General features: G+C 35.8%; 1 protein-coding gene across 2 annotated transcripts; it reads right to left on the bottom strand.

The window, feature by feature from the left end:
- LOC109715219 (CCR4-NOT transcription complex subunit 1) lies at nucleotides 817–27,452 on the bottom strand. Of its 2 annotated transcripts, none has more exons than XM_020240128.1 (51): nucleotides 27,167–27,452; nucleotides 25,222–25,522; nucleotides 24,884–25,112; nucleotides 24,450–24,789; nucleotides 24,062–24,175; nucleotides 23,861–23,989; nucleotides 23,589–23,771; nucleotides 23,307–23,498; nucleotides 22,749–22,886; nucleotides 22,477–22,596; nucleotides 22,136–22,380; nucleotides 20,928–21,031; nucleotides 20,270–20,364; nucleotides 19,960–20,196; nucleotides 19,160–19,372; nucleotides 18,335–18,443; nucleotides 18,051–18,148; nucleotides 17,774–17,919; nucleotides 17,571–17,679; nucleotides 17,349–17,495; nucleotides 16,989–17,036; nucleotides 16,783–16,911; nucleotides 16,448–16,684; nucleotides 16,188–16,361; nucleotides 16,001–16,086; nucleotides 15,810–15,915; nucleotides 15,589–15,684; nucleotides 15,271–15,423; nucleotides 12,997–13,179; nucleotides 12,658–12,893; nucleotides 12,435–12,567; nucleotides 12,225–12,350; nucleotides 11,530–11,574; nucleotides 11,321–11,398; nucleotides 11,107–11,223; nucleotides 10,659–10,785; nucleotides 10,321–10,424; nucleotides 10,120–10,239; nucleotides 7,690–7,770; nucleotides 6,415–6,561; nucleotides 6,197–6,337; nucleotides 5,600–5,647; nucleotides 5,371–5,517; nucleotides 5,235–5,296; nucleotides 3,927–4,080; nucleotides 3,621–3,812; nucleotides 3,420–3,524; nucleotides 2,176–2,310; nucleotides 1,841–2,098; nucleotides 1,273–1,374; nucleotides 817–1,184 (listed from the first exon to the last, which is right to left on the bottom strand). In XM_020240128.1, the coding sequence occupies exons 1-51, from the start codon at nucleotides 27,263–27,265 to the stop codon at nucleotides 1,035–1,037; spliced, it is 7,368 nt and encodes a 2,455-aa protein (XP_020095717.1). In that variant the 5' UTR covers nucleotides 27,266–27,452; the 3' UTR covers nucleotides 817–1,034. The 2 variants fall into 2 exon arrangements, with proteins under 2 accessions (XP_020095717.1, XP_020095725.1); XM_020240136.1 differs by having other exon boundaries at nucleotides 1,841–2,089.

Below are 27,815 nucleotides of genomic sequence, written 5' to 3'. Positions count from 1 at the left end.
CTAGATTCTCACAAAAATATTAGAATTACAATATCTATTAGATATTCTTAAGAAAATATATAATTTATCTTCCTTATTAGGATAAATGTAAAAATTAAGCAAAATTAAATGAGTCACATTACAAAGTGGTAATATTAGATTTTGTTCAATTCAGAATGATAATTTTTTTTCTCTATAAATAATTTAAAGTAACGTAGTTAGTAAAAAAAAAACCCACTATAATCTTAAGGTTTGACCACGTAGTAATGTTTTTGATATATAAATGTTTAACCATATAAAAAATAATTATATAAAAGTTTTTACTAAATAATATTTGTACCAAAAACCACGTGCACTGACTAGTAGTCTAGCGAAAATGTATTAGATCCTAACGTGAGAAGTAGCTGTCTCACGGTCGAACCGCTGATTAAATGCGATCAAGTCGGGATATTAAAATCGGCACTAAATCTCCACGGACGATTATTTCTAAGGGGCTTAGCTCCGTCAGAATTTTTTGCGACATTAATTGGGTTTTAGCAAGAATTTTCTTAACCACAGCAGCATCCTACCTTTAACTCGGTGGCATCCAATCAATACAGGCATTAGAAGGTTCCTAATAGTTGTTCCTTGCAGAATTATAAAGGCAATTTGAGATCATTACTATAAAGTATATAATCTATAAGATCGATCCAACCTACGAATTCCGCTCAATGGATCAGTTCGGTATATGAAATGAATTCTAAATATTTGTAGCGATTTAATAGATGACTAAGCCCAGAGCATAGCTAACAAGTGCTCCGGCATAAGAAGTGCTCCGATAAAGAACATTTCTAAATGTTCCGAAAGCTAAATATTTGGAAGGACATTTATAAATCAATTCAGGCATAAGAAGTGCTCCGATAAGACGAACAACGAGAAGGGTTTGACTGTTGCCCCATTCCAGTTTTACTTCAAATAAATACAACAGAGAAGAAAAAAAAACAACCAGCATACAAAAGTCTCACAAATGTTCTTTCAATTTCTGTTCATCAAATAGAAATATACAGTCCAATATCTCAGTGATTGCCATCTGACACGCTGCTAGAGAGAATTCCATCATCCACAGCCTTAGGACCACCACACGACCTTGACACTGATTCAAATAACTTCTCAATCTCTGGTGCACACCGAGTAAATGACCGGTTCCAGAAGTTGTAGCGTGGATTCTACATCGCAATAGGATTCTTGCCTTAGGACAACTTAGCAAGAGATACAAGGTGACAAGCAATAACTACGAAAAAATTAGTGAAATACCTTGATAAGCTCAATGAAGGTTATAAGGAGCCCCCACGGATGAGGGCGGTTTACTATTAAGCGTTCTAAGAGCACTCTTGTTATCTGCTCCTGGATGATTTCCTACAATCAAACAAAAAACAAGCCTCTCAACATATGTATAAACGAAGTCCACACAGTATTAGTTTATTCACCAATTCAACATCAGTTCTCCAAAATAACTCAAGAGTTATTTGTTATTACTTTTATCCTACTAAATTTCCATTCTGATACGTCAGCCCAGTTGTCTTTTCCCACACCTCAAAAAGTACTTTTGACATATAATACTCTCTTTAAATCAAAGTTGCAGCAGCTCATTCGTGTTGATTCGAGTACATTAGTGAAAACAAAGAAAAGAAGAACACGAGGCTCAAGTCTGTATTTGCCTCATTTAAAACCATGCAAATAGAAAGATGCAAATAGAAAGAAAATATCAGAAACTCAACACGATGGAAAACGAAGAGCACGGAGAAAACTACGATCAAACTTGCAGACACAAAGTTGTCATAGAATGGCAGCAAAACTAGAAAGTGACATGCTAAAAGCTCACCTGGCTCGCCTCTGCAAATAAGTACAGAAGGACGAACGAAAAGTAATGCGTATGGTTATTCGGGTATCGCAGTTGGTTCGCAACTGCATTAAGGAAAAGATAGCGGCCTTCGGTGTCCAGGTTCTTTATGAGGCTCTGGAAGATATCCATAGCCGCACCGACTAGAAATATATCCATAGGAGGATTATGACTCATCTGTTGAGCAGGTACATGTTGAGGAGTTGACTTGCTCTGTAATTGCTGTATCGCCTGAGATGACTATGTAGTATGCAGTCAAAATGCATTTTATATTTACCCAAAGAGTTAATTAATGAAAATAAAATTGCAGTGTTTACCTGCATGCCTACATAAAGCACAAGAGAATTGATCAGAGGAATGTTGTACCGAGTTCCTGCTACGTTTGCCTCACTCTGCGGAAGCAGTACTCTCTGTTTTAGCTCAGTTAAAAAGGGAGATCCTTCTGGCCGTGTCTGCAGTAGTTACATTACGACAAGGACAAGGAGTAAATATGACACTCAATGTGCACTTAAAGAGAACTAGAACTTAATACATATGATTACATTATGCAGGCTTGGAAAACTGTGATGCGCCGCTTCCCGGGAGATCATCCATCCTAAAACTATTCTAACCCTAGCACGCTTAACTTTCTTTAACCTTTGGGCCTAACCGCCTCCCAAAATGCTATCAGTCAGGTTAAGCAATTTAGCCCTATTATATCTCATATATAAGATTTCCAAATCCCAAGGTGTCACATTCCTCTCCCCTTTAAGCCCTGACATCCTCGTCAGGCTCAAGCGCACTAACAAGCACCGAGTGATGCACCAGGTAATGTGAGACTCGTCTCGCTATTCTTAGCCGACCTTATGGAGGAGTCGCGCTCCGCCCACAACGGTCGTCAGCCGAGGAGCCACGCTTTACCCACTGTATGACCCTGACTCAACTAAGACTTATCTCATACTTCCAGCTGGTGATTAGCTCTAATACCAACTGTGATGCACCGCTTCCCCGGAGTTCACCCATCCTGGAACTATTCTAGCCCTAGTACGCTCACTTAACTCTCTTTAACCTTTGGGCCTAGACACCCAACAAAATGCTATAAGCCAGGTTAAGAGATTTTTAGCCCTATTATATCTCATTTATAGGACTATTCTAAATCCTAGGGTGCCACATTCTACTCTCCTTTAAGCCTTGGCATTCTCGCCAGGCTCAAGCACACTCACAAGCACCAGGCGATGTGAGACTCATCTCGCTATCCTTAACCGACCTTAACGGTCGTTAGCCGAGGAGCCGTACTCTACCCGTTGTATGACCCTGGCTCAACTGAGAATCTGGTAATTGACTCTAATACCGATTGTGATACCCCACTTCCCAAAGGTCACCCATTCTAGAACTGCTCTAGTTGTAGCACGCCCTAGCCGGGTTAAGAGGTTTAGCCCTATTATATCTCATATATTCTATTCTAAATCCTAGGGATGTCACAAAAAAGGGGTTAATTCTTAGCAAAGAGAGTGAATATAATGTTTTACTTAATAATCCTAAGACAAAATGCCACAAAGCATAGTAATCAAACCCTACTTACCTTGAGATAATCATCGATCTCAGTCTTGATCTGTTTAGCCTTAAGAGCGCCATCAACATCAGATAGAATCCTCGGGGATTGGGTGATTTCAGCCAGCAAATCAATCTGATTTAATAGAAGACAAGATATTTAATTGCTTATATCAATATTCTAGTATTTTTGATGCAACAAAGTGCAACAATAATGTCATGCCACAATCACCTTCAAATTAGGAGTAGATGGATCAGGGAGCCTCATATTTCGGGGAAACGCACTAAGAATTACATTGCGCATCTGGATGCAAGTGGAGGGGATCACATCGCAAAAACTGAAATGATAGTCGCAAAGAAATTCGGGAAAGTCATGTAGTAGCACAAGCAGAACCCTCAAAGTGCCTTTGTACAAAACGTGAACCTGGGAGCAAATAGGGCACAGAATAGAAAGCAACCATAAAAAAAGGAGGGAAACACAGAATGTTACCAAAAAGATAAGAAAGAAAAAAAAAAAAAAAAAAGTAAGAAAGCAAACCGGCTCTCCGAGCTCAGCATTCCTCAAATAAGGTTCCAGGAATTTGAACAAATCAACTAGCAAGCGTTGGAAAAACGGCCAGCCCTTCGGAGAATTGCACATCAGCAGTTTAGGCATAAAGCTTCTGTGGCTCACCAACTCGAGCCATGCAAAGCTGAAAGAGTTTTAATCAGATACAAAAGCATGAGATGTGGACAAAAAACAGAAAAACTTAACATAGAGTAGGGCAGTTGTTGCAAGTAATAGCTATTGTTCAGCAATCACGCTTTATAATAGCATGATGAAATCTTTCGTCTTTCCCAAGACAAGCAATTCCTCCTAATACGTTGTAAAAATAATAAGTAGGATATTTAAAGTAATATACAATGAAATCTAAGATTCGAGTAGGTCAACTATTGCATCTGGTAACACAAAATTTTGTTCTGATCAAATACCAAAGAAGAAAAGGCAGCTCGCACAAACTTTATTATCTGTAAGAAACACAGTAGGAACTAAAATATCCTAATATATGGCAGGATACCACAAAAGCACTGAACACAAAAATCATATTAATTGGCACAGATGCCCGAACTAGAGTCAAGACCTTAATAGAAAGCCTATATATATATATATATATATAGAGAGAGAGAGAGAGAGAGAGAGAGAGAGAGAGAGCCGGCACTGTTGAACATGATCTAGACCATTTAAACTATCTAGAAATCAAAATGCATGCTTTTCCAATATTATTTTCTTGTCCATCAAGTGAAAAAAAAAAATTAAATGGCTGAAAATGAATATCCTTCAAAAAGTGATAATACAATTTTTGTATTTAAGATGTACAGTCTAAATATTATTTTCAATAGTTAAAAAAAATTTCTAACAAAAATTTAGTTGACTTGTACTTTTCTACGCCGTTAAATAAGCAAACATACCATATCGGCCATTAAAATTATAAATTTTGTGACCCTTTGATCATGGTTAGTGATGTCAAAAAAGCATGAAATTTGATTTCTAAATAGTTAAATGGTATAGATCATGTTCTACGGTGCCGATCGTCGATTTGGAAGCTCTATCATCAAAAACAAATCAATAGTAAACCAAGTCGTTTACTACCGATAGAAGCCTAGTCGCTCTCTCTCTCTCCTCTCTCTCTCTCTCTCTCTCTCTATTTATATATATTAAAAAAAGCCCCAAAACAAAACTTACTATATCAACAATTAATAGCACTTAGAATTCATTCAAACTAACACCTAAATATCTTAGCGTTTCTATGAAAGAAAGAAACAAGTTAGGATGTGAAAGAGTCATGATAAGGGCAAGTGACCAAACCTCCAAGCAGGAACTTTCAAGGGTTGCAAAGCATGGAAAGCATTTGCAAAAGAAGTCAACACCTGAAATAATTGATCAATGTCAGAAACATTAGAACACACAAGAATAGTTGAAGGCTCTAGTTATAGCATACAACCTGAAAGTTAGAACCATCAAGGAGAGGGTCTGGAGAAGCAAGGTCCAATAGCCAATTAATAAACAATCGAAAGTATGGTTTTGGGTTGAAAGACAGTTTCTTTTCTTCTGCATCTTTTTGGATGACTCTCACCGTTACCGACAAAATCTGCACATGAAGCAGAAGAATAAAAATATAATGCAGCCATGCACAAAAATGAGATAAGAAACAAACTAAACCATCAGTGAACCTTTGGAAGAAGAATAGCTTTCACTGATCCTTGATCCACTGAAGAGTACTGAAGGAAAAAAACATTAAATTAGATAAATAAAAACTTTTATACAAAATAAACACAGTACTTGAGTTCCATAACAGCTACAGTGCAATGATCAAAACATCATATAACAAGCATTTCTCCACAATTATGGGATAAGCAAAGGACTAAATCATGAATCAAATATGCATAAATCAAATATGAAAAAGCACAAGAACTAACAGATTCTAAGAGCTACTACAACCAGACATCAATCCTCTAGAAACTGTTAACAAGTTTCTGGCGAAACAGATTTTATGAGCTGATTTTTTTTATTATTCCATTTTTAACATATGAAAGTTTTAATTAGCCAGGAGGATCTTTTCTGTAAGTCCCTTCACATATTCTACTACACTTGCATAAATGGTTCTATCGAGTCTACAAACACAAATTTTCTACAGTTTTCTCACTTGATAAACATGTGAAGCTTCTCAAACGAATATTATTTAGGTTAAATCTTTCCTTTTAGATGTTGTTGATTATGCTTAACAGAATGTATCTTCAGTTCTTTACTATAATTTGTCTTCAAGATACCTTCAAAATTAAGACAACAAGCTTTGCATATGAATCAATGGAAAAATAAGAGACTTGTTGGAGCTGTTGAGCCGAATGAAGTGATATCACACTTGGAGTCATGACTTGCTCAGCCACTAGGGAATGCGAAACAGCAAGCTCCTGAAATAAGTCGAATATTAGCGAGCAAGCCATCATTAACAGACAGTGAAAAATGAAAACAATGAAAAAGAACTAACCATGAAAATACGGAAAAAACGGTCCGTGATATCATCACCCTTAAGTAAACTGCTTTGATTCAATTGCGAGATGTAATGACTATATGTTGCATCATTTGTTGTAGGATGATCACAAATCTGACACCATTCAGAAAAAAGAATAGCAACCTACCATGCAAACCAGTAAAATCTTAGGTTTGGCAGCTCAAAATATTACTAAATGTTGCATAAGATGATTAAAAAGAAAAAGTAACAAAATGGACACCAAAAGAACCAATAGGAGATTTATCTTTCATCATCTTTGTTAAAGACCTTTTATGAAAAACTGCACACTAATATAATTCTGAAACTTGGTCATGAGCCTGATTCAGCAAAGGCTCTTCCCAAATCTTTGTTAAAGACCTTTTATGAAAAAACTGCACACAAATATAATTCTGAAACTTGGGCATGAGCCTGATTCAGCAAAGGCTCTTCCCAATGCAACCTGAAATATGACCACATCAAACTATATATTCCCTTGGAGTTGTGGTTTCCATAATAAACATGATCAAGACTGTATTAGTCTTCCAAAACCATCTCCATACAACTGAATTATCATTTTTCAATCATTAAAGAGCACTCTGGATGGTCAATAATAGTAGCTGAGCCCAAAAACGGCCCTTTCATGTGCCATGGTCTCTAGATTTTACTTCGGTCAAGAAAGATTTGAAGGTAGCATCTAATCTACTGTCCTATGGACCCGTCTCATCTATGAATTATGATGCTGCCAAGACATTGTTGTTTCAGAATCTTCGGACAGGCTTGAATTACAATATTTAACTATTAAAATGATTTTAGACACATTAACTGAACTAGAGTAGGCCCTCTTCCAAAAGAAAAAAAAAAGAAAAGAAAAGAAAAGAAAAGAAAAGAAAAGGAAATGCTGGCAAGTCAACGCATGTTCAGCTTGTCAACAGCATCATAATCCTTGCTCCATCCCATCATGAAAGAGAAGATTTCACTGGATGCGTTTGATCAAGCCTACATTATACATTAGAAGGATAGATGCCAAAGCATATAGAGTAAAGGTATAAGAAACAAAAATAACGAATCCATATGCAGTTGCCAACGGTTAGTCATTTACTTTCTTTGTTCGCTGGCATCGGAGTGACTTCAATACAGAGTTCAAATACAGTTTGCTTCCTATTATAATGATTGATGCATGTTTCTTTCAGAAAATGCATGTGTAGATTATCCAGTAAAAACCATAGTCCCATACAACAAATTCAAGCATTAAGAAAAAAAAAATCTCAAAACCTGATCTTGGAAACCAGCAGAATCAGCAGTTGCACTATCATTATACTCCTCTTTGCTCGTCAAAGAACGACCAGATAGAGCCTGTTTCAAAGAAGGTATGTTCAGAAAACAAGACCATCAGTTGAATAAAAGGTTTTAAGTACCTCCCGGTGCCAATACGTACTGCCCCCAATTAAGCGGCACGGTAACCCTTCGTGCCATGATATCCTTTTGGTATCGCACAAGACAATACGATACCCAAAGGGTATCAAGGCACAGTGCCGCTGCGTGCCCTTGAGATTTAGCCCCCCCCCGGGGGCCTACTTTTGGATTTTTTTTTTCTTTTTGCCCCACACACCCCTCTCATTCTCTTCTACCTTTTCTTCTCCTCAACTTGCTCTTTCAATCTCTCCTTTTTCTTCTCACTATCTCGTCCTCTCTTTTTTTTTCTTTCTATTTTTTCCTCCTCTTATTATAATTTTTTCTCTAATTTCTTCTTTCAATCCCTTCTATTTCTACTTTTTTTCTACTTTGATCACTTCGATCTTAAAAGAAAAGGCGAAGAAATAACAAATCGAAGATACTTATTAGGTAAGTAAAAAAAATTTACAAATTTAAATTTTTTTCCATACATTTTGAATATTTCTAACTTGTAAAGTTCCTATTTTGAAGAAATGTGAAATTATGCAAATTTTAATTTATAGTTTACAAAAACTTAAAAATAGATCTACTTGATTAAGTCATTATGTAGTCCGATTTGTAATTATTTCAGATAAATCTAGCATTAGGTATGAGATTTACGACAAAAATTTTTACTTTGAAAATTCTATTTTTGATTTAAAAGATGGAAAATACTAATAAAATAAAAACTATATTGAATCAATTGATACTTAAATTTGCTTAATTATTCCTAATACGATTTATTGTTAAATTTTTATGGATAGATCTCACAATTTTTCTTAAAAATTTTAATAAAAAATAATTTTTTCTTCAAATATTTAATAAATATTTTTAAAAGATTCAAAATTAAAAGAAACAAAGAGCAACTGTAGCGTTATTCTAGTTAATCTAGTCATTATACAGTCTCTCGTTTAGGGGTGGCAATCCAGCTCGCTGTTCGCGAGCCAGCTCGTGTTCGGCTCGAAATGAAGCTGCGAGATCGAATCGCTCGTTTAGTAAACAAGCCGAACACAAGCTGGGTCAGCTCGCTCGTGTTCGGTTCGATAACAGCTCGAATACATATATTTTATATTTATATAATTTATTTAATTTATATTTTTATATATAAATATATTTTTATTATTTAATTTTTAGCAAAATAAAAATATAAAGGCGAGCTTAATTATAAAAAGACTCATTTATATGTAAAGTTTCAACTATAAAATCAAAATCTAATGAATGAAATTTTATAAATTTATTTTTTATATATATTCAATCTAATCCATTTTAACTTATTGTTCAATGGCCAGCTCGTGAGCCAGCTCGTGTTCGGCTCGTTTATTAACGAGCCGAACACGAGCTGAAGTTTTCGGCTCGATACTTTAACGAGCCAGCTCGTGTTCAGCTCGTTTATTAAACGAGCCGGCCCTAGCTCGTTCGTGTTTGGCTCGTTTACACCCCTACTCCCGTTGAATCAACATGGATGAATCTTGCAAATTCCATAAAAATTTTAAGAAAAAATAATTTTCTCTAATTTTGTATTTTATAATTTTTAAAGTTCTAAAAAAAAAGATAAAATCAAAAGAATTTTCAAAATAATTGATTTTTAATTTTCATTTTCTACAAGCTATAGCTATATTTTACTTTACACAAAAAAAACCTACCACTATATTAATTGTTGCGTAGCAAGGATTTAAGTGCCGTGACACGAGGTCGTGCCGGAAACTTGCCGGCACGGTACGCCACAGTGCGGGCCAGGCCATGCCAATGCGTGTCGATCACAAAAAATATGTGTGCCAACACGTAATGGCATAAAATATTTATTTCTTTAGCAACCAAATATGCCAATTATTTATTATATATTTTTATTAGATCTTTTGAACTTTCTTAAGAAAATTACTTACTAATTTCAAGAATAGAGGATTTTGAGTTGTGACATTGGCACGGGGATTGTATCGTGCTGATATCTTGCTGACACGATACGGCACGGTGGATACGGCCCGTGCCAATGGACACTTTAATCCTTGCTATGTAGTAGGCTATACATAACCAGCATTTATAATTATTTTTCTAAATGTTTCAAAATAGCATGATAAGAGTTTATTGGAAAAAAATTTTAAAACAAATCGTGTCAAAGCGTGCTACTAAGAGGTCATGCGTATCAGCATGGAGGCATGCCTATGTCGTACCATGCCAGGCGACAACCAGCACGCACCCATGCCATGGCACTTTAATCCTTCGTTGAATGCTAGGAATGACTACATAATATATTGGGCATAAAATTCTAACTACCTTCTTATCCCTCGACTGTCGAGCTTTCTCATCTTTATTAGCATTGGAATTAGGTGCAGCCTTCCTAGCAATCTCGATCAACTGTTGTAATGACTCCGGCGACCCCGGCCTCATTGCCAACTGCAAGTTTATGATACAATTGGTCTGCTATCTTTAGCAAAATAAGAGTAGCCGACTTACACAAATGACCAGATGTAATACCTTTGCTAGGGCATCAATCAGATTATACAATTCTGACATGCTAACTCCAGGTTCCTGCGCAACCAATGTTTGGACAAGGGATATGGCAAACTCTGTTGCAGCTTCTGCAAAGGAATACAATCTGTTAATATTTCAATTAACCAACTATAACTTTCACGAACAGCCAATTAAAACCCCAAAAAGGAGAGGAACACCAAATAGCTCTAACATTTACTAAGAATTAGCATATATTCGTCCCAGAATTTTCACAAAAAGTGAATCCAAAAGAGTTAACCAATAACCAAATTAGTTAGGCATGTTTTGTTTAAAGAATCAAAAGACAAATGCTATCCACATACTATTCCTTCCACCATCAATAAGTTTTGCGAGATGGACATTGTACTCCGCAAGGTTTAGCAACTCTGAACGAATAAGGCCCACAGTTATTTCCTTGTTAAATTTTCGTTCTTCATCTGAATAAATTACCTGCACAATCAAGAACAAGCACCAAGTTTACCAAGTAGACATGAAAAAGTATTTTCTTTTTTTTCTCTTTTCAGGTTTTAGAGTCTAGGGTTTAGGGTCCATAATCTCTTATGTCTTAAAGAAAGAACCAGGTGTTGCCAAAATGTACACCCTTCATCGAAGGAGAAAAAAGGGTAGTTGATAGACTAAAAACACAGTAGTTCACAAGAACATGATGCATTACGGGAGACATTTTCCTACGTAGCTACTAAAACCATTTTCAAGTATAGACAAACAGTGTTATATTTCACTGAAGTGGCCCAAGATCAATGAAACTCATACCCAGCTAGTTAATTCTTTAACTACAAGCTTGCAAACATCCCGTATCGAGGCTAAAACAGCAAGATGGGAGGATATGTGGAGAGCATTGGATGCATTCTCGTATAAACTTTTAAACACCTGCAGCAAAAATATTCATCCACATATCACTGAAAAGTCAAGAAACAAAAAAAAAAAAGTGTGATTACAACAAGAAACATGGAACTAGACAATGAACCTTTTGTGCCACAGCCAATGCAGCCTCATCTCGGCTTACAGATTTGCGTATGATATCAGGCACCTCAGCAACAACTACCTAAAAAGAATTACATAGCTTGGTACATCAAACAATTAAAATTCTTTAGGAGCAAACATGCACATTAATACACAAACACTGTTTTGGATGGTGGAGGGACCATAGAAAGGATCAAGCAACTGCTATCTCACCTGAATTTCTGTCTCTCTAGCATCATTAGCAATCAAAGTTTCCATCTGAAAAAACGAGTTCCGGTGACAATGTTGAAATTGGTCAAACAAATTTAAGCAGAGAAGTTTGAGAAGGCACAGCTTTAAGCAAAAGAGATTATCATAAACATATATTTAGTAGCAAGGATTAGCCAAAAACTTGCCCAAGTCAAGAGCCCTTAGGCTCTATCCAAATGAAAAGTGAATAGTAAAATCTAGCAAGAAAACATGAGTGGCATGATATCTAACACCCCAGGGATTTATTTCCAATGCAGCCTCTACCACCTCCAAGGCACTCTAGACACACTCATAAGAAAAGGGAAAGTACTTCAACCAACCATGATTGAAAAGCCAGTTCAACAACAAAAATTTTGCTAAGACATCAAATATTATCAGAGAATAAAGGAAAAAAAAAAAAACTTGTTCTATATGCTTTAGAATGCCCAACAAAACAAAATTCACATTTATTTGTTAAGTAATTAGAGCACAATACAATAGCTCTAATTGATGGGTACAAATACAGTCAAAAGCTTTCTTGTTAGAAAAACCAGAATGTACCTTTCAACTCAGGTCTACATGCTCTACTTTGATAACGAACTAAGGTACATGAAGCAAAATGCATAAAAACGTTAAGAATAACATATGGTTATTTTACAAAGCTACTGAAGAATTCATACCTTTTGTGAAACTTGTTGGTATTTCTCCAATGCTTCTCCTGTAGTCAACATTGCTTCAGGTAAAACAGTTGTTCCCAGGCGGTCTGCAGTAGTTGTAGGTGAAGATGGTACAACGGTCCCAAACTCCTGACACCAGATAAATCAGATGTCAGAGAAATGACAACATTTATTTTCCAATTTTTCATAAAAATAATGGAAAAGATAACTAACTTTAGTCAAAGTTGTAGTGTCTGCTGCTGGCAGATCGCTGGAAATAACAGCAGAAGGAATTGGAGAAACAATAGAACTGATTCCACCACCCTGTTGAAAAGGCGTATCATTTGTTCCAGTTTGAGAGGTGGTGCTACAAATTAGAAGTCAACTGTCAATTCTAAAACAATGAATTCCCCTACTAATTTGCAAGCAATGAAGAAAAGGTTTCAAGAAACCATACCTAAGAAGCTGCATAGAACCACGATCTGACACATCCGTGATCAAATCTAATGGCTGAGAAACTGAGCTAAATGGAGCAACTTGAGAAGTAGATATGCTGGAGGTGCTCGACGGAGCTGCAGTTGAATAAACTCGAGGTAGACCGGAGTTAACTGAACCTCCACCCATAACAGGTGGGCCAGTAGACCCAGTACTTGCATTCTGACTAGACTGGTTTTGCCAAATATTCTTGAAGTCCTGCAAAACACAAAGATATATAACACATGAAGAGATTATTAATAAGTGCAACAGCTCCATCAAAAAAAAACATGGCAGGATACGGTGTTTGTTTTAGTTTTACATCATAGACGCGCTGTTGGGCAGGAGTCAGGCGACCAGGTTTAGGGCGAAGTGCCTCTGGGACACGTGTAAATGCACCTTGAGTATAAGTAATAGCATCATAATATGCAGCGCCAGCTGCCTCCCTTTGTTTCCTTAGGGCAGAAAAAGCCTGGCCGATAATACCATCGATCAACTCCACAGCCTGCAAAACTTGCAGTTGATGTTACACAGTAATCCCGACTAATCCATGAGAGTTATGAGCTATGGATGAAGATGCACAAACACAACATGATTTGGATTACATTGATACAGAAGCAAATCAAACCAAAGATATGATATGTTAGGTATAAGACAAATCAAACCTTCTTTGAGAGACAAGTTCAATATACTTTTTTAAGTTTTTCTTTTCTTTTTTTATCAAATCCAAGCTATTAATAAGATCCCCAATAGAGAATGGTGTCAGAATTAGCACTCAATTTTGAAGTTGTCAACTTTGTGCCAAATAAGAACCATCAAGAAAGATGAAATATCCATTCACAATTGTCGTTAAACAGTTCTTTTCTATACTGAACTACTAATATAGTGGTTGTTTGCCCTGAATTCTGAAAAGTGATTTTAGGACCAAAAGTGATTTTTCCTTCAATAGAGAGGTTGGTAACTTCTTTTCAAAATCTAATTCTAATTTTTAAAATCAGATTTCTGATTTAAAACGCCCAAAGTCAGAAGCAGCTAAAACAAGCTTCTTGATATCTAATTTTAATTTTGGACTCAAACTTCAAATTTTAATTTTAATTTGAATTCAAATTCTAAATTTAAATTCATATTTAGAATTGAAAATATAAAATTTAAAATTTCAAGTTTTAAAGTTAAATTCCAAATTTCAACTTCACACTTAAAAATTCAAAATATAAAATAAAATTAAAAGTTTGAAATTAAAATTTTAAAATCTTAAATTTTAAAATTTAGCTTTTAATTTTTCAAATTTCAAATTTCAAATTTCAAATTTCAAATTTCAAATTTCAAATTTTAAAATTTAAGATTCAAATTTAGATTTTAAATTTTAAATTTCTAATTTAGATTTTAAATTTAAATTTTCAAATTTTTTAAAAATCAAAGATAAAATTTTTAAATTTTCATTTTTAAATTTAATTTTAAATTTTAAATTTTAAATTTTAAATTTAGAATTAGATTTTTAATTTTTTATTTTAAATTCTAAATTCTAAATATCAAATTTTAAATTTTCAAACCTAAAGTTTAGATTTTAAATTTAAATATCAAATTTTAAATTCTGGTTCAAATTTTAGATTTAAATTTTAAATTTGAATCCAAATTCAAAATTTGAATTATTTTAAAATAAATTTCAGTGAAAAAAATTGTTATTCGAGCAATGGTTTATAGTTTTCATAGGCATTTCAACATTTAATTGTCTACTAACAACTGACTTTTTGCAGGAAGCGTATGCTCACTTTGTTAAAGATTACTACATTGATAGTTTTGGTACTTCGGTTTTATCATACGATCAGCACTATCTGAAGAATACAACTCCTAATGAGACAGGTGATATGCTACACTGGTTTGATCTTCTTTTCTTTTACTATNTTCAGTAAAATAATTATTATTTATAAATAGTAAAAAAAAATTTGCCAAATAGCTTTAAAAAAATTATTTCAAAAAAATCATTTTACATCTAGACCCAGCCAAATGCTCTACAGCTTTTAACCAAAATCACTTCTTCAAACCAGAATCAATTTTGTAGAAAACACTTCTCCCACAGCTAGGCGAAACAAGCCCATAAAAAGAAAAAAAAATAAGTAAGAAAGGTTGCAATGATTGAAATAGATTGCAAGTGTAAAAAAAACACAAGCAGCACTGAGATTCTCAGTTGAGTGAAACTTACAACTGCGTGACATAAGTAAAACGACTGACTTCAGAAATAAACTTTATGTCTAATGTATGTAATCAACTTATCTGACTTCAAAAATACTATGTATAGCGTATGTAATCAACTCATAGTTCCAATTAAACCTCCTGCCTTAGAGAAGAAATGTTAATCTTTTATTTTGGTTTCATCCTGTGGAAATAACCAGAGATTGTAATATTATAGCAGTGACACTAACGTAAGAAAATTAGTCAGAACTTCCCAAAACCTACATTCATATTGTTAATCCAAATAAACCTGTCTCCTAAATGTGAGTTGAGACCTATAAAATAGATTATGAAAAAGACTGATTTATGATAAACTATAGTCCTCTATTGAGCAACTCTCAAGAAAAATAGGAGAAATAAAAGCTACCTTCTCTGATGCTGCATTTTCAATCATTGCACACCCAAGATCTAGATGATCATTGGTGATGATCTGAACAATCTGCTCGATATTTTCATTGTTACTGTTTAAGGCCTGAAGTAGACTTCGAAGGTGATTTGACAGAGAGACACGAAGAGGTTCCTGGCAAAACAAGAGCAAACCAATGACATGGAGAACTGCTTAAAGATTTTTTTTTTATAGCATTAAAGTAAAGAGGTAATTTACACAATGCTTGGAAACAACAGAAAAGGTCCCAAGTCATATATATACACATGCGAATTGAAGATGATATAAAGCTATTCGGACCTTGCAAGTGACATGGGCTAAACTTCCAGCTAAAGTGCCAACCATTACATGCGCAGAATGAGCTATAGTACTATCATCCAATTCCATAGCAAAGTCCTACAGTAACAACATGTTTGAACAGAAAGGCACAGTTAGAAGCTGAATAGTTCACAAATACAAGGATTCCTGCAATTACTAATACTAACATAGTAACGTATTAAAATAGAATAACAAAAGAGAACCTTTAAGATAAGTTCCTTTGTCGTTCTGCTAGCTATAGTTACACTTCTCTGAATAACAGGAGCTACAATCTCTCGGATGGCCCTATCCATAGCCAGTTGAATAATCCTGCACAAATTAAACAGCAGAGCAAAATTTAATGATACAGTGTATAAAAACTATTTAATACTCAAATCAATTTAGAATATCAAACCTGTGAAATTGCGACTGCGAACCCATAGAACTAAGCTTTGGATTAACATTGATATAAGAATCAGAGTCAGGAATTATTGTCAGAAGCTGCAAAAAATTGGTCATATAGAAAAATAAAACAAATATACAACAGAACATTTTAAGTTTGAAATATAAGACAAAAGAACAACAGGACAAGAATAACTAACCTGACTAAGAGAGAATGGAGATGGGGATGGGGATGGGGATGCGGATGGTGATGGAGATGGGGATGGGGTAACTTGGGTTAAGCCCTGAGCAGATGGAACATGTTCAGGAATTATCAAAGGCCCGACTTTGTCTTCCTCACCCATGGTATTTGAAGCAAGATGAATAGTAGTATACTGAACATACCAACAAGCAATGGAAATCAGCATAATGCAAATCTATAGAGATCTTTACATTTATATAAAAGCAGTTCGCCAATAACCTGATTCAATATATTTGGAAGGCTCGTTCGAGAAGTACTATTGACCTCAGACTGCAGCTCAACATGATTTGATGGAGGCATGATCCCTGGTGTGACTTCTGCAATGACTGGTTGTTGAGATGCACCAATATCCTTGTTTGAAAAATCTGGATTCCCCTCCACTTCACGACTCCTATCTTTAAGAAGTGAAGTCGGTTTTACTTCTTTCATGTCAACACCAAGATTTTTAAATAGAACCTACAGTGCAAATACCACCAGCACCGACTGTAAATTCCCGTTCTCACGCATTTAAACACACAAGAATTCTGAAGGAATGACTAGTGAAAACTTAATACCTCAATGTCAAATTTCAGGTTCATTTTGAGGTTTGGTAGATTATAGATCTCAGTGAGTAAACTAAGGATGCCCATAGTCCAGGGATTTGGAGGCTGGTAGGCTATACTCGATTGGCAAGGTTCCAGAATCTACAGTAGATGCACACATATAGCATTATAATTAATATATAAATTTGGTTACAGCTCAAAGTACAAAGTGGTCCTACCTTTGAGGTGAATGGAATCACTGCAATCATCAATCCTTTCTCATATGCCTAGCAAGGTAAATTTACAAAGTATAAAAGGGGTAAAGCATAGTATATAAAAATTGCACATGTACAGATTTCAAGTAAAGACAAATATGATCGAAATTCTGTCACAAAAGTAGGATGAACACAAGCATTCCTGTCCATGCGCACAAAACACATATTTGATATCAAGAAAGCATTTCAAATAATACTGTGCATCTTTGCTTAAGACTTCCAGCAGAAAACATTATGAAAGAAAAGAGGTAAACAAAATATACCAAAAATTATGGAAGTAAGGAAGCACAAATTATTAAGTGACTGTAACATTACAGATGATACCTCTATTATCAGCACTTTTAGATCTATTTCTTTTGCTCGTAATGCCTGATTCCTACCAATTGTGAACTTCCCAAGCCAGCTACCAAGATTCTTAAGCAGGGAACGCTCTTCTGAACTTGTTTTTATAAGATCCGATCTTAATAGCACCTATATAATAACAAGCATATAAATAATCAGATCCCCCCAGATAGGGGAAAAAAAAAAGAAGTGACAGAGAAAAACCTTGCAATTCTCATAAGTCGCTTTTACAATTTCCTTATTCAATGCTTTTGAATTTACTTTGTCTAAGAACTTCAAATATAAATCATGAAAATTTGGCTCAATGCTGGCCCTGCAAGAACAAAGCGATACTGTCCATAACTTCCAACCGGAGAAACTACTCAAAGAAAACGGAAGAAGATTGAACAAAATTATATACTTCATACCTTTTCATGACCATATACTGCGCGAACCAAGGATAATACTGTTCCTTCAATACCTCAGTAAATTCTTTTGCCTTCGCTTCCATGTTGGCAGTCGAAATATTATTAATCATAAACAAAATCTTGTCTTGGATGTCTGAAGAAGGAGCCTAAATCAAAAGAGATCAAATTGTCATTATTCTGGTCAATGGAGTGGAATAAATGGCAATTGACAACCTAAACCCTCAATAGGAGCATATATAGAAAAACAAGAAAGGTGTCGGGGAAAAACAAAATTAACCTCAAGTGGAGTATCTCTTTGTTCAGCTGCTGCAACAAGTGTTTCAATGTTTAAAGCAGCTCCAAAGCCCGTGCCATAAGAAGTTTGCCTAGGCATACCTACAAAAAGGGTCACAATAATATCCAATACAACGAAATGAATATTGAAAGTTGAATGGTGAACAAAGATGTATATTTTGAATTGCACCATCAGAAAACAATAGGCGATTAATGCACAGATTAAGTTAAGGAACAGAAGAGAATACAGCTATAGGTATAATTAACATAAGCACTGATTTATTTTACCTGTGGTTGCAAAACTTCGACTGCGAGGAAAAACAGGAGAGGAAGATACAGCAGTGGGCACAGTGACTGAATGATGGGAAGGGGCTTGAGGAGATTGAGAAGCAGTTGCCTACACAAGCAAAAAAATGTCCAGAGGTATGAAAATAATACGAAAAATTTTATAGAGGTAAAAGAAGCAGCAGAAAAATGAAACATAACTAGTCCCTGCATAGTGAAATTCACACGTAACCACGAGCAATGTTTGAAAAGGCGTAAGGCGCAAAAAGGCGCAAAGGCCTTATGAAGCCTAGGCGCAAGGCACGCGCCTGAAGAAGGTGAGGCGCATATCTAATAAAAATAAAACACTCTTAACAAGCCTATTTTAAATGGACGTTTTATATTAAAAAATTATAAAATAGCTATACAAAAATAAAATAACCATAAAAAAATAAAGAAATCGCAAGCATAAATGTTCTCAGCTTAAAAATTAAAAAAATTATGTTTCAACTTTCAGCTTAAGTGTTTGCTGCTGCTTCTTTCTTCTTGCCGCTGCTATTTATTGCCCTTGGGGGGTGGAAGATAGAAGGACCCAGAGAAAAGGAAAAGAAAGCATTCAATTAGAAATTTTTTTAAAAAAATTTCTTAACATTTTAGACTATATTGAAGAAACTCAAAACCCAAAAACCCACACCTTAGACACATTAAACGTAAATATCACGAGGCGCGTCTGAGGCCCGCGCCTCACTCCTTGAGGAGCAGAGACTCGCGCCTAGGCGCTAAGGTGCGCATTTTCAAACACTGACCACGAGATATCTTTTATGACAAAAGAGACAAAGTTATCTATACCTTCTGATTAGTAGCAGAATCAACAGCTGTGGAAACAAGCGAAGATTGCCCAGAATAAGCTAACAGCGGTTTGCTATAACTTGTAGATGTTGCAGAGGCTTTAAGTCGGTCACCAAGAAATCCTTGATGTCTCTGTTGCGGCTGGAAAGAAGAAAGTTGTTGCCCTAAATGGGGGGCACTTGAACCCAACAGCTGCCATGATGCCTCAGATGCCTGAAGAAACCACAATATTTTAAACATGTCATCTAATATTTAATTGCAATTATAAGAAAGTAACAAACCTAAGCTTTTATCATAGAAAATGACACAAAGTTCTAAGAGATTTTCTGAAAACTTGAATATTACACAAATAGTTAGCATGCAAACACAAACCTAATTGCTAGTCTCTCACACATATAGCTTCTTTAAAAAGATACATAACTGTTTATTCAACAACAAGAAATCTATCCTATTATCTTCTGTCAAACCAGCAGCAGAAGAGAATGTAATGGATGAAAAGGTAAGTAGCAGCAGCTGTTAAAGAGAACAGCAGATAATAGAGAAGGAAGAAGATGGTTAGCACTTGGCAGTGAAATAAAAAATAGAAAAAAAGATGTTGTGCCCAAGTTGGTCTCAACAAAGGAAGCCCTTTCTCTTGGAAGCAGTAGACTAGCCTAATCATGTAGGGTGTGTAACCTAAATTCAATTGAATTGAACAAATATTAATAAAATTGCGCTAAATGCATAATGCTGAAATAGTGAAATTGTTGCCACAAAACTCACAATTAGGCAATTAGGTTTAGATGAACTACAAACCGTACATCAATGCTTTCAATGGATGCCGGCCCAGAACTTTGTTGCTCAGCTGGTAGGGGATTACCGCCATTGGCCTCCGCCTGACTGGATGAAACCCTAGCAAGCGCCCGTTCAATGGCAGAAACCAAGTCAGCATGTGTTCCGCGCAAATGTGAAATCTGCAATATATGATTACAGTACTGCGGCCACTCCACCAAACGATCTAAGAATTGTTCCAAGGCTTTGGTACCAAACATAAACATCTGTAACCAAGCAGCTAGTCAGACAAAGATTTTCAAGCACTCAATCCAGTAAAACTGTGCAATTTATACTAACCTTAGAATCAACAGATTTACGCAAGGCATCAAGAACTCCACGTAGAGCAATACCAAGTGCAAGATGAGTCACAAGCTGATGTTTTATAAGGGAACCTGTTAAATCACAAAATCCAGACAAGTCAGAAAATACAGACCATATGCCCTGCAGTAACAGGGACCATATGCCCTGCAGTAACAGTGCATATTCTTATAGAAGCTCCTTGTTGTCTCATTTGCCCTAATACCAAAATTATGTTGCCGACATCCAACTTAGATATTAACACGACCAAACCATACATAACACGATGACATTTGATTAGATGTTGTATATGAATTCAGGCTATAATATTTGGCTCTTGCTTCAATTTGCTAACTTCATAGTTAACAGAGTAACTAGCAATATGCCAATATCTAAGGGAGACAAAATTGCTGATCTCCTTCCCATTAAGATCTTAGAGAATGTTCTGAGAACAGTCTATATCATCATCTTAACTATTAGAATTCATACATTTTTTTATCACCTAATCTGCATGTAACACGCATTTTCAATCTCTTGCTATTTCTGCCAGTAGCTGTAACTATAATAGCCAGCAAGAACATTATAAAGCAACAAAGCAAAATAAACATTAGATAGTTTAGAAATCACATGGGCAAGAGCTAATATGATAAACACTTACCAAAGAGTACAGCAGCTAACTTCAGCTGTTTATCAGGATACTTGGGAAAGAACTTGTACTCTTCAAACAGATTTGCAATCATGCAGTTGAAGATTTTCACCTCCCTAGATATCATTCCAAAATGCGAAATAAATTTAAACAAGTTGGTTGTGCATCTAATCAAAGAGCAACATGGACAGTATAATTGATGACGACAATAATAAGGAATGAAAGATATATCAAAGGTTTGATGATATTGCTTCAAAATGTGCACCCAGTTGACGTCCATCAAAAGTTCCTGCTTATCGGACATGTGTGAATACTGATGTGTATCTACTAGCACACAGAAAGTTGAAATTCAAACTCCCCAAACCCCAAAAAAAAGACAGCCTTGGGAAAAAAAAAAAAAAAAAAAAAAAAAAAAAAAAGAGTGCTCCCTGCAGCAGTGGTTTGCAGGGTAGTTGCCAGCATCTGCAATAATCCATGATGCAAGTGGTAATAATACAAAGGTGAATTGGCGATTTTGGTCGCTATGTTGGGCGGCGGTGGTATAAACAATGATGGGGATGATTTATAGGTGATTAGTGAAGCCTACAAAGGTAATGTTTGACAGAGACAATCATGCATGTGAAAAAGTTGAAGAACTTGAAAGATATATACAGTTTCAATTAAGTCACAAGTTTGGATAACAAGGGGTACTATGGGGTTGAGGAAATTTAGTCACTCAGAAAATGTTACCGCAAAAGAAAGAAAAGAAAGAAAACCTGAAAACCACCACAATTTGTGCTTATAAAATATCGTTCAAATGCCAGAGAAACTTTTCAATTCAATGCAAAAGAAAAGTATAAAAAAGGGGATTTAGAAAAATATGAGCCAAAAAACCAGTAAAAGCAATGATTTGAGGTCCTAATTATAGCGCAAGTAAACGAAGTTCAAGCCAGTTTTAGACATCATTATCATGATGTGCTATATTCTCCAAACAGGTAATGTAGCCAAATACAAAGATTTACCATGTCCCTATAATGCACATATAATCTGCTATCTCTAATAACAGATAATGATTAAAAATTAGAATCTTAGATTACATGAGATAATACAGATCACAGAAGAACAACGAACAAGTAATAGACGCCTAAAATGCCCAAAGAACTGAGAATTTGTGATAAAGCTAACAATGAGAAGCATGCAAATTAAATAAAAAACAAATTTCAAGAAGTAAAGCAGTGCACCTCTTGTCAGAAGATTCTTTAAAGCGTGCAAGCATTTGAACAATTGCCTCAATACTCAACTGTCCAGAGAACATTTGATGGAAATAATTATTTGCCTCAACCTCTATATCATCTGAGCTCCCATCTGGAGTTGCTACATCTGTTGCCATAGCACCTACGTTTGTGGGACTAGATACAAGATGAAGCCTCTTTAATTCTTCTAGATGCGGGTTGGCAATAAACTGTCCTGAATGAGCTTGAAGAACCTACCAAATTGCATGAACCGACCGAACTTTCATCAACATTTATGTAAAGATAGATGAGGGTATAACATATTAGCTAAATGATTAGTCAAGTGAAACCTTGAAAAATATAGAGCATGTCTCTTGGTAATAATTCAGAAGAGATCGTGATTGTTGACTACTCTCTGTAACGTCATTTGTCACATCACTTAGAACTTCTTTCAAGAAATTAACACACTCCTGAAGACAAATGAATTCATTCCTTAGAGCATCAATACATCTCATAATGCAAATAATAATAATAATAATAATAATTAAAATAAGTGAAGAGAGAAAAGTGGGTAAGGCCAAGTTTTCAATACCACCACGACAACAAGAAAGAAATGCCTTACCTCGAAAAAAACATTTTTATGTGCACTTAATTTTTCACTCAACCATTTCTCAAGATTGATATGCTCCTTTCGAGAAGCAATGGAAGCCAATTTGATGCTAAACGGAAATGGAGTTGCATCCAATACAGTTGATAAGATCTGTAGCACATAAAACACAAAATTGAGAAGCAGAAAAACGCAGAAATAAACAAATGAAGAAGTATCCCATGTTGACCCCCTCCTACTTGTTAACAGTCTGCATATATACTTCTCCAACCAGACAAAGAAAGCAGCTGAGAAACATAAAATCTATGAAAAAAAATTAAATGGATAAGCTGCAGGGTAGGTAGGTATGCAATAAAATGCATCTCCAACATCCTTAACAACTCATCTAAACATTTCCATATTATATATAAAAATAACGAAATAACAAGGCACAGCCCTACAATAGATGATTAGGAAGCAAACTGATGCAAGACTGCATAAACACAAAGTAAATCAATAGCTAACGAATATGCAAAGAAAGAACTGAAAAGCACATTAACATAGTTTGTCAAATTGAAATTCAATAGTAAATACCTTTAGCTCTTGACAAGCGTCAAGAATTCTGGGAAGGCAGTCAGGATCAGTATGAGCATCAAGAAATCCTCGCAAGACTAAACTAGGGTTAACTCCCCATAGATCGTCTATTATGCTGTTTTTTGTAGAATCCTTTAGTAGCATGGGGAATACACGAGAAGACACTTCATATTGGAGGAGATTATAGGCAGTCTGTGAAGAAACAGAGAGAACTTGATCATGCTCGTCATTTAGATTGTACAAGAAAAAATAAACTAGCAACCACAATGCAAGGATCCCTACATTGATATGGCCAATTCCAACCATTAAAACCTCGGGACAATGAGTAAGAGGATACTCAAGAATTGCCCTAACAGAACTGGCATGGCCTCGTTCGGCTAGGTGGCATAAGACCTCCAGAAGATCCAGACAGAACCAAGCCTGATTACCTTGCTTATTTCTAAGATATGCAAAATCACCATATGCCTTGAAACACATGACAAATAGTACATGTTAGAAGAATAAACAAATATGACTCAAAAATAAACATGTATATGTAATGTAAAAACGCATACCAGCTGTCTTGAGCAGTGCCCAAATGTGAATAAATTAGGTGGGGCAGACACTGCATATCTCAAAAAAGATAATTGGCCTTCTGCATTTTTCCAAACAGACCCACAAACAGCATGAAGCGGAAATGGATCCTGGATAGTTATACAAATTGTTAAGAGTATAGGAAATGTTGGTATTCAAGATCCAGTTAAATCTTCAAATACCTGGCATGCACGAGTATATATAGACATCAGGTTAGAGAATGCTGCTTCATCCGGAATGTTGAAGCCTTCATGATCCAGGTTTTGCATCACATGTGTCCAATTTATTTTAGGTGCCTGTATTTAAATGCCGATACAAGGGAAAAAAGAAAAGCAATCTATTATTTATACTACTCCGCTGCAGTAATAAGACAAAGCATGGCATCATAATGCACAAGAATACTACAGTGCAATTCTCCAGAAGGAAATCAAATTTTAGCCCCTATTATTAATAGGGTACTTCTGTGACTCAAACCTGCTACTTGGAATGCAGAGAACAAGATTCAACCATCACACTAAGTCATGCCCTTCTTAATAGAATAATATTAAGAGGAAAAAAAAATTTACTCACAAGTTGGTTAATCGAGTCAATTAGAACGTCAACATTCCATGCGTTCAGCAAAGATGAATCACTAACTGAGCTGCTGCAAACAGCAGAGCAGAAAGTTGCATACGTATTATGAGCATCTTCCAGACCAGAATGAGTGCGAGCAATTGCACCAAGTAGCTTAGAAATTGTTGTCTCATTAAGTGGCTGAAAAAGAGATAACATATCTTTACAATGAGAGGCATTAACAGTACATCCATAACCCAATTCAGCCATTATGTCCGCCATGCTGATTTCCTCCTCTATTTCAGCCAGAAGAGACTCAAAATCATTGTCTTGGCACCCAAAAAACAGATCCAAATGCCTACAAAATGGACGGAAAAAGGGGCTTGAGTAGTCAAATTACTTTTCTGTTTCAGAAGAATAACACCTTATATTGTGGGCTCTCGTAAAGTTACCTCAGCGGATTGACAGGTTGAGTATCATTTTTCATCCATGGAGCTGGTAGAAAGAGAGAGCTCTCTTTAAGTTCCAACAGAGACAAAATGTTTGTAAAAGAATCCATGTGCTTTGAAAGGCCCTCACTCCGGTAAAGAAACATAACAATGTCCTGAATTTTCTCATTAGACAAGGTAGAAGTGGGATTTGCACAGAGTTGCTCAATTTGAGCAATGCAGAAATTTTGCCCTGAGAATCAAAATTTTGTCATGCAATTTGTTAAGCAATGGTTGCAATTTGAATTTACTGGAAGAAGTAAGATATCTCCAAACTGAAAGTCATTGGTGAAATATTTTACCTCTCATCCGCGAAGATGAATTTTCAGAATCGAACAAAGCAAGCCCAATACCAATTCTCTCAGGCATTGAAAGTTTAAACGCTTTCGAAAGGCCTTCCAGGAAGCCATCAGTCATTGATTCTGCATTTAGCGCTTCGCAAAAACCTGTAGTAAAATTTGGTCTTTCCAACAAATTTCTAAAAATGGCAGATAGCAGGTCCCATTTAATCTGCGAATTATGAATCTCCCCACCATTCAGTTCTAGTTGATCTAAGCAGATTTGGAGCAATAAAATGTTTCCATCATTTCCATAATCAGCGAACTGTCAGATTATGAGGGAAAAAGGACTAGATATTAGCAAAGAAAAATCTCTCAAAGCCACGTGAAAAGATACCATAGGTAATGCTTCTGATAGGAAAATAAAATATAGATACCCAAAATTAATTCGAAGATGAAGGAAAGAAAAGAAAAAAAAAACACTTTGTCAATTCAGAGTGAAATCATGCAAAGACGAACAGGCGTAGGAGAGATATACAAGATTAAATTTCTTTGTCTCCAGATGTGAAGGAATACAGAAAGAAAGAAAAATCTGCTTCTCTCACTTTTCCCTTCACAAATAAATCACGCGTTTTTATATAATGCAAAATTAAGCACAGCCAATAATTATCTACAGCCAACTGACTGTTGGAGTCAATGTGTATCTTTCTGTTTCACCCCCCTTACCCTCCCCCCATCCTCCCCCCGCCTCCTCTTAGTATTTGTTATTATTTTTTGTGCACTGTCATTGTACCATTGCATAATTCTTGCAAGGAGAAATATGTTTTGCTTTCATGTCCATCATTTTCTCCCCAAGGTTTCTTTAGAAACTAACAGATCATAAACTAACACAATATGCTTACATAGTCTATATTTTGTATATTTCGTGTTTAGTTAAATGATAAGTGTTATACAAATGAAACAATCACTAATAGATTTATGCCCACTTCTTTTCTCTTCTTTATCAAAAAGTTTCCTCTTTTTAGTGTTCGAATTAGAGAAGAGAATATTAATCTGTTTCTTCTATTTTATCTCTGTAGTTTTATATTATTCTCCTTGCCGCCTTGCTATCCAAACAGAGAATAAGTATTAAGGTATCTCCTCCGAGAGAGTGGCTCGAAGATTCATTTGTTAAAGCTGCTTAATAACTGGCAGATTTCATCTACTTCAACACAATTTACATTAGGAACCATCAGAGTAATTATTCAAACATATGAAGTCACCCCTGAAATTACATTATAGGCTGGAAACAAGGAAGAAAGATGGCATATATCAAAAAGCCACTGAGAGGTCGCCACACTCAATGAGCACTGGCATTACTCCAAGATTATATCTAACGGAACAGTGGGAAAAAAAAAAAGAAAAAAGACAACCATGCAACAAAAATTGACAGTAAGGTCACAAACCCATAAATAAGGTCACATGAGCAGTATACGCAGGACGGAGCTAAATCTTGGCATCAAGATCACATTAATAATTTAAAAAAAAAAAAAAAAAAAAAAAAAAAAACCAACAGAGGGTGAATGCTTTTCTGCCTCTTTATTCGAAAATGGACAAGGAAGCAAAAAAAAAAAAAGCCATGGTAGAGTATTGAAAATTAAAGAAGAAATCTTGGCATAAAGAATTCATCAATAATTAAAGAAGCAGCGCAGCGGCTAATAACAGAGTGCGTGCAGACAACAAGGTCAGTATCGAGCATAACCCGCAGCTAGATTGCGAAAGACATTCGTAATAAAAATAGTTAGAACATACACCGACTATTGGAAAGGGAACCCTACACTCGAAATTTTATCCTTGATCAATGCAACATGTGAAGAGATGTAAGTACGAAGGTCATCACAGTCTAGGGTTCTCAACCAAAACAAGGGATAACCACATAAATCGCATACAAAAACCAAGAACACGCAAGAAGGCACAGAGAACAACGCACCTGAAGCAACTCGTTGTAGATCGAATTGAAGTTGGAGTCGTTCACGCTCTGCAACAGGAAGCGGATCTGGGCAGAGACCGTTGGGGAGAAGGGGATCATGGCGACGGCGGGAGGGTGCTAGGGTTTGGGAGAGGGGAGAGGGGAGAGGGGGGGGAGAGGAGACGGGAGGACGAGGAAGAGGCGGAGAAAGAGGATGAGGATTAGGGTTTGAGGTGTGTAGAAGACGAGGTGGGGGAGGGGATGGTCCGAGAGACGCGAGAGGGCGAAAAAAGGCGTGGAGCTTGGGATGGGTTTGCAATATGGATTCGTGCTGACGATGTAAAATAAGTTTTTTTTTTTTAATATTGTGACCAGTAGATTTGGCCCTTTTATATTTATCTAAGCTCGTTTATATTTTAATTCGATTAGGGACTGTTTGTTTAAATAAACGAGTTGGCACTCGTATTTAGCTCGTTAATAGTTTTAGCTATAATATATGAATTAAGCAACCGTCAAGATCACCCTATTGTGTACATTATAAAACTGGGAGCATTTATATTTATATAAATTTATAATTTAGGAACCGGAAAAACTTCTGCACATTTCACACTAAAGTGGGGTTCATCATTTGTGGGGACCCATTTCTCTCTCTCTCTCTCCCTTTTTTATT

The sequence above is a fragment of the Ananas comosus genome, linkage group 1 (assembly GCF_001540865.1).
Source record: "Ananas comosus cultivar F153 linkage group 1, ASM154086v1, whole genome shotgun sequence".
In the NCBI taxonomy this organism is placed as follows: domain Eukaryota; kingdom Viridiplantae; phylum Streptophyta; class Magnoliopsida; order Poales; family Bromeliaceae; genus Ananas; species Ananas comosus.
This window is presented reverse-complemented; position numbering and strand designations above follow the sequence as displayed.

What these genes read in the sequence shown, in the direction of transcription:
- LOC109715219 (XM_020240128.1), bottom strand. Translation starts at nt 27,265, where the DNA reads ATGATCCCCTTCTCCCCAACGGTCTCTGCCCAGATCCGCTTCCTGTTG. An exon ending in TCGCAGTCGCAATTTCACAG is followed by an intron (nt 15,916 to 16,000) that starts GTTTGATATTCT and finishes TAATTTGTGCAG; the next exon opens with GATTATTCAACTGGCTATGG. An exon ending in CAAAGGAACTTATCTTAAAG is followed by an intron (nt 15,685 to 15,809) that starts GTTCTCTTTTGT and finishes TTGTTACTGTAG; the next exon opens with GACTTTGCTATGGAATTGGA.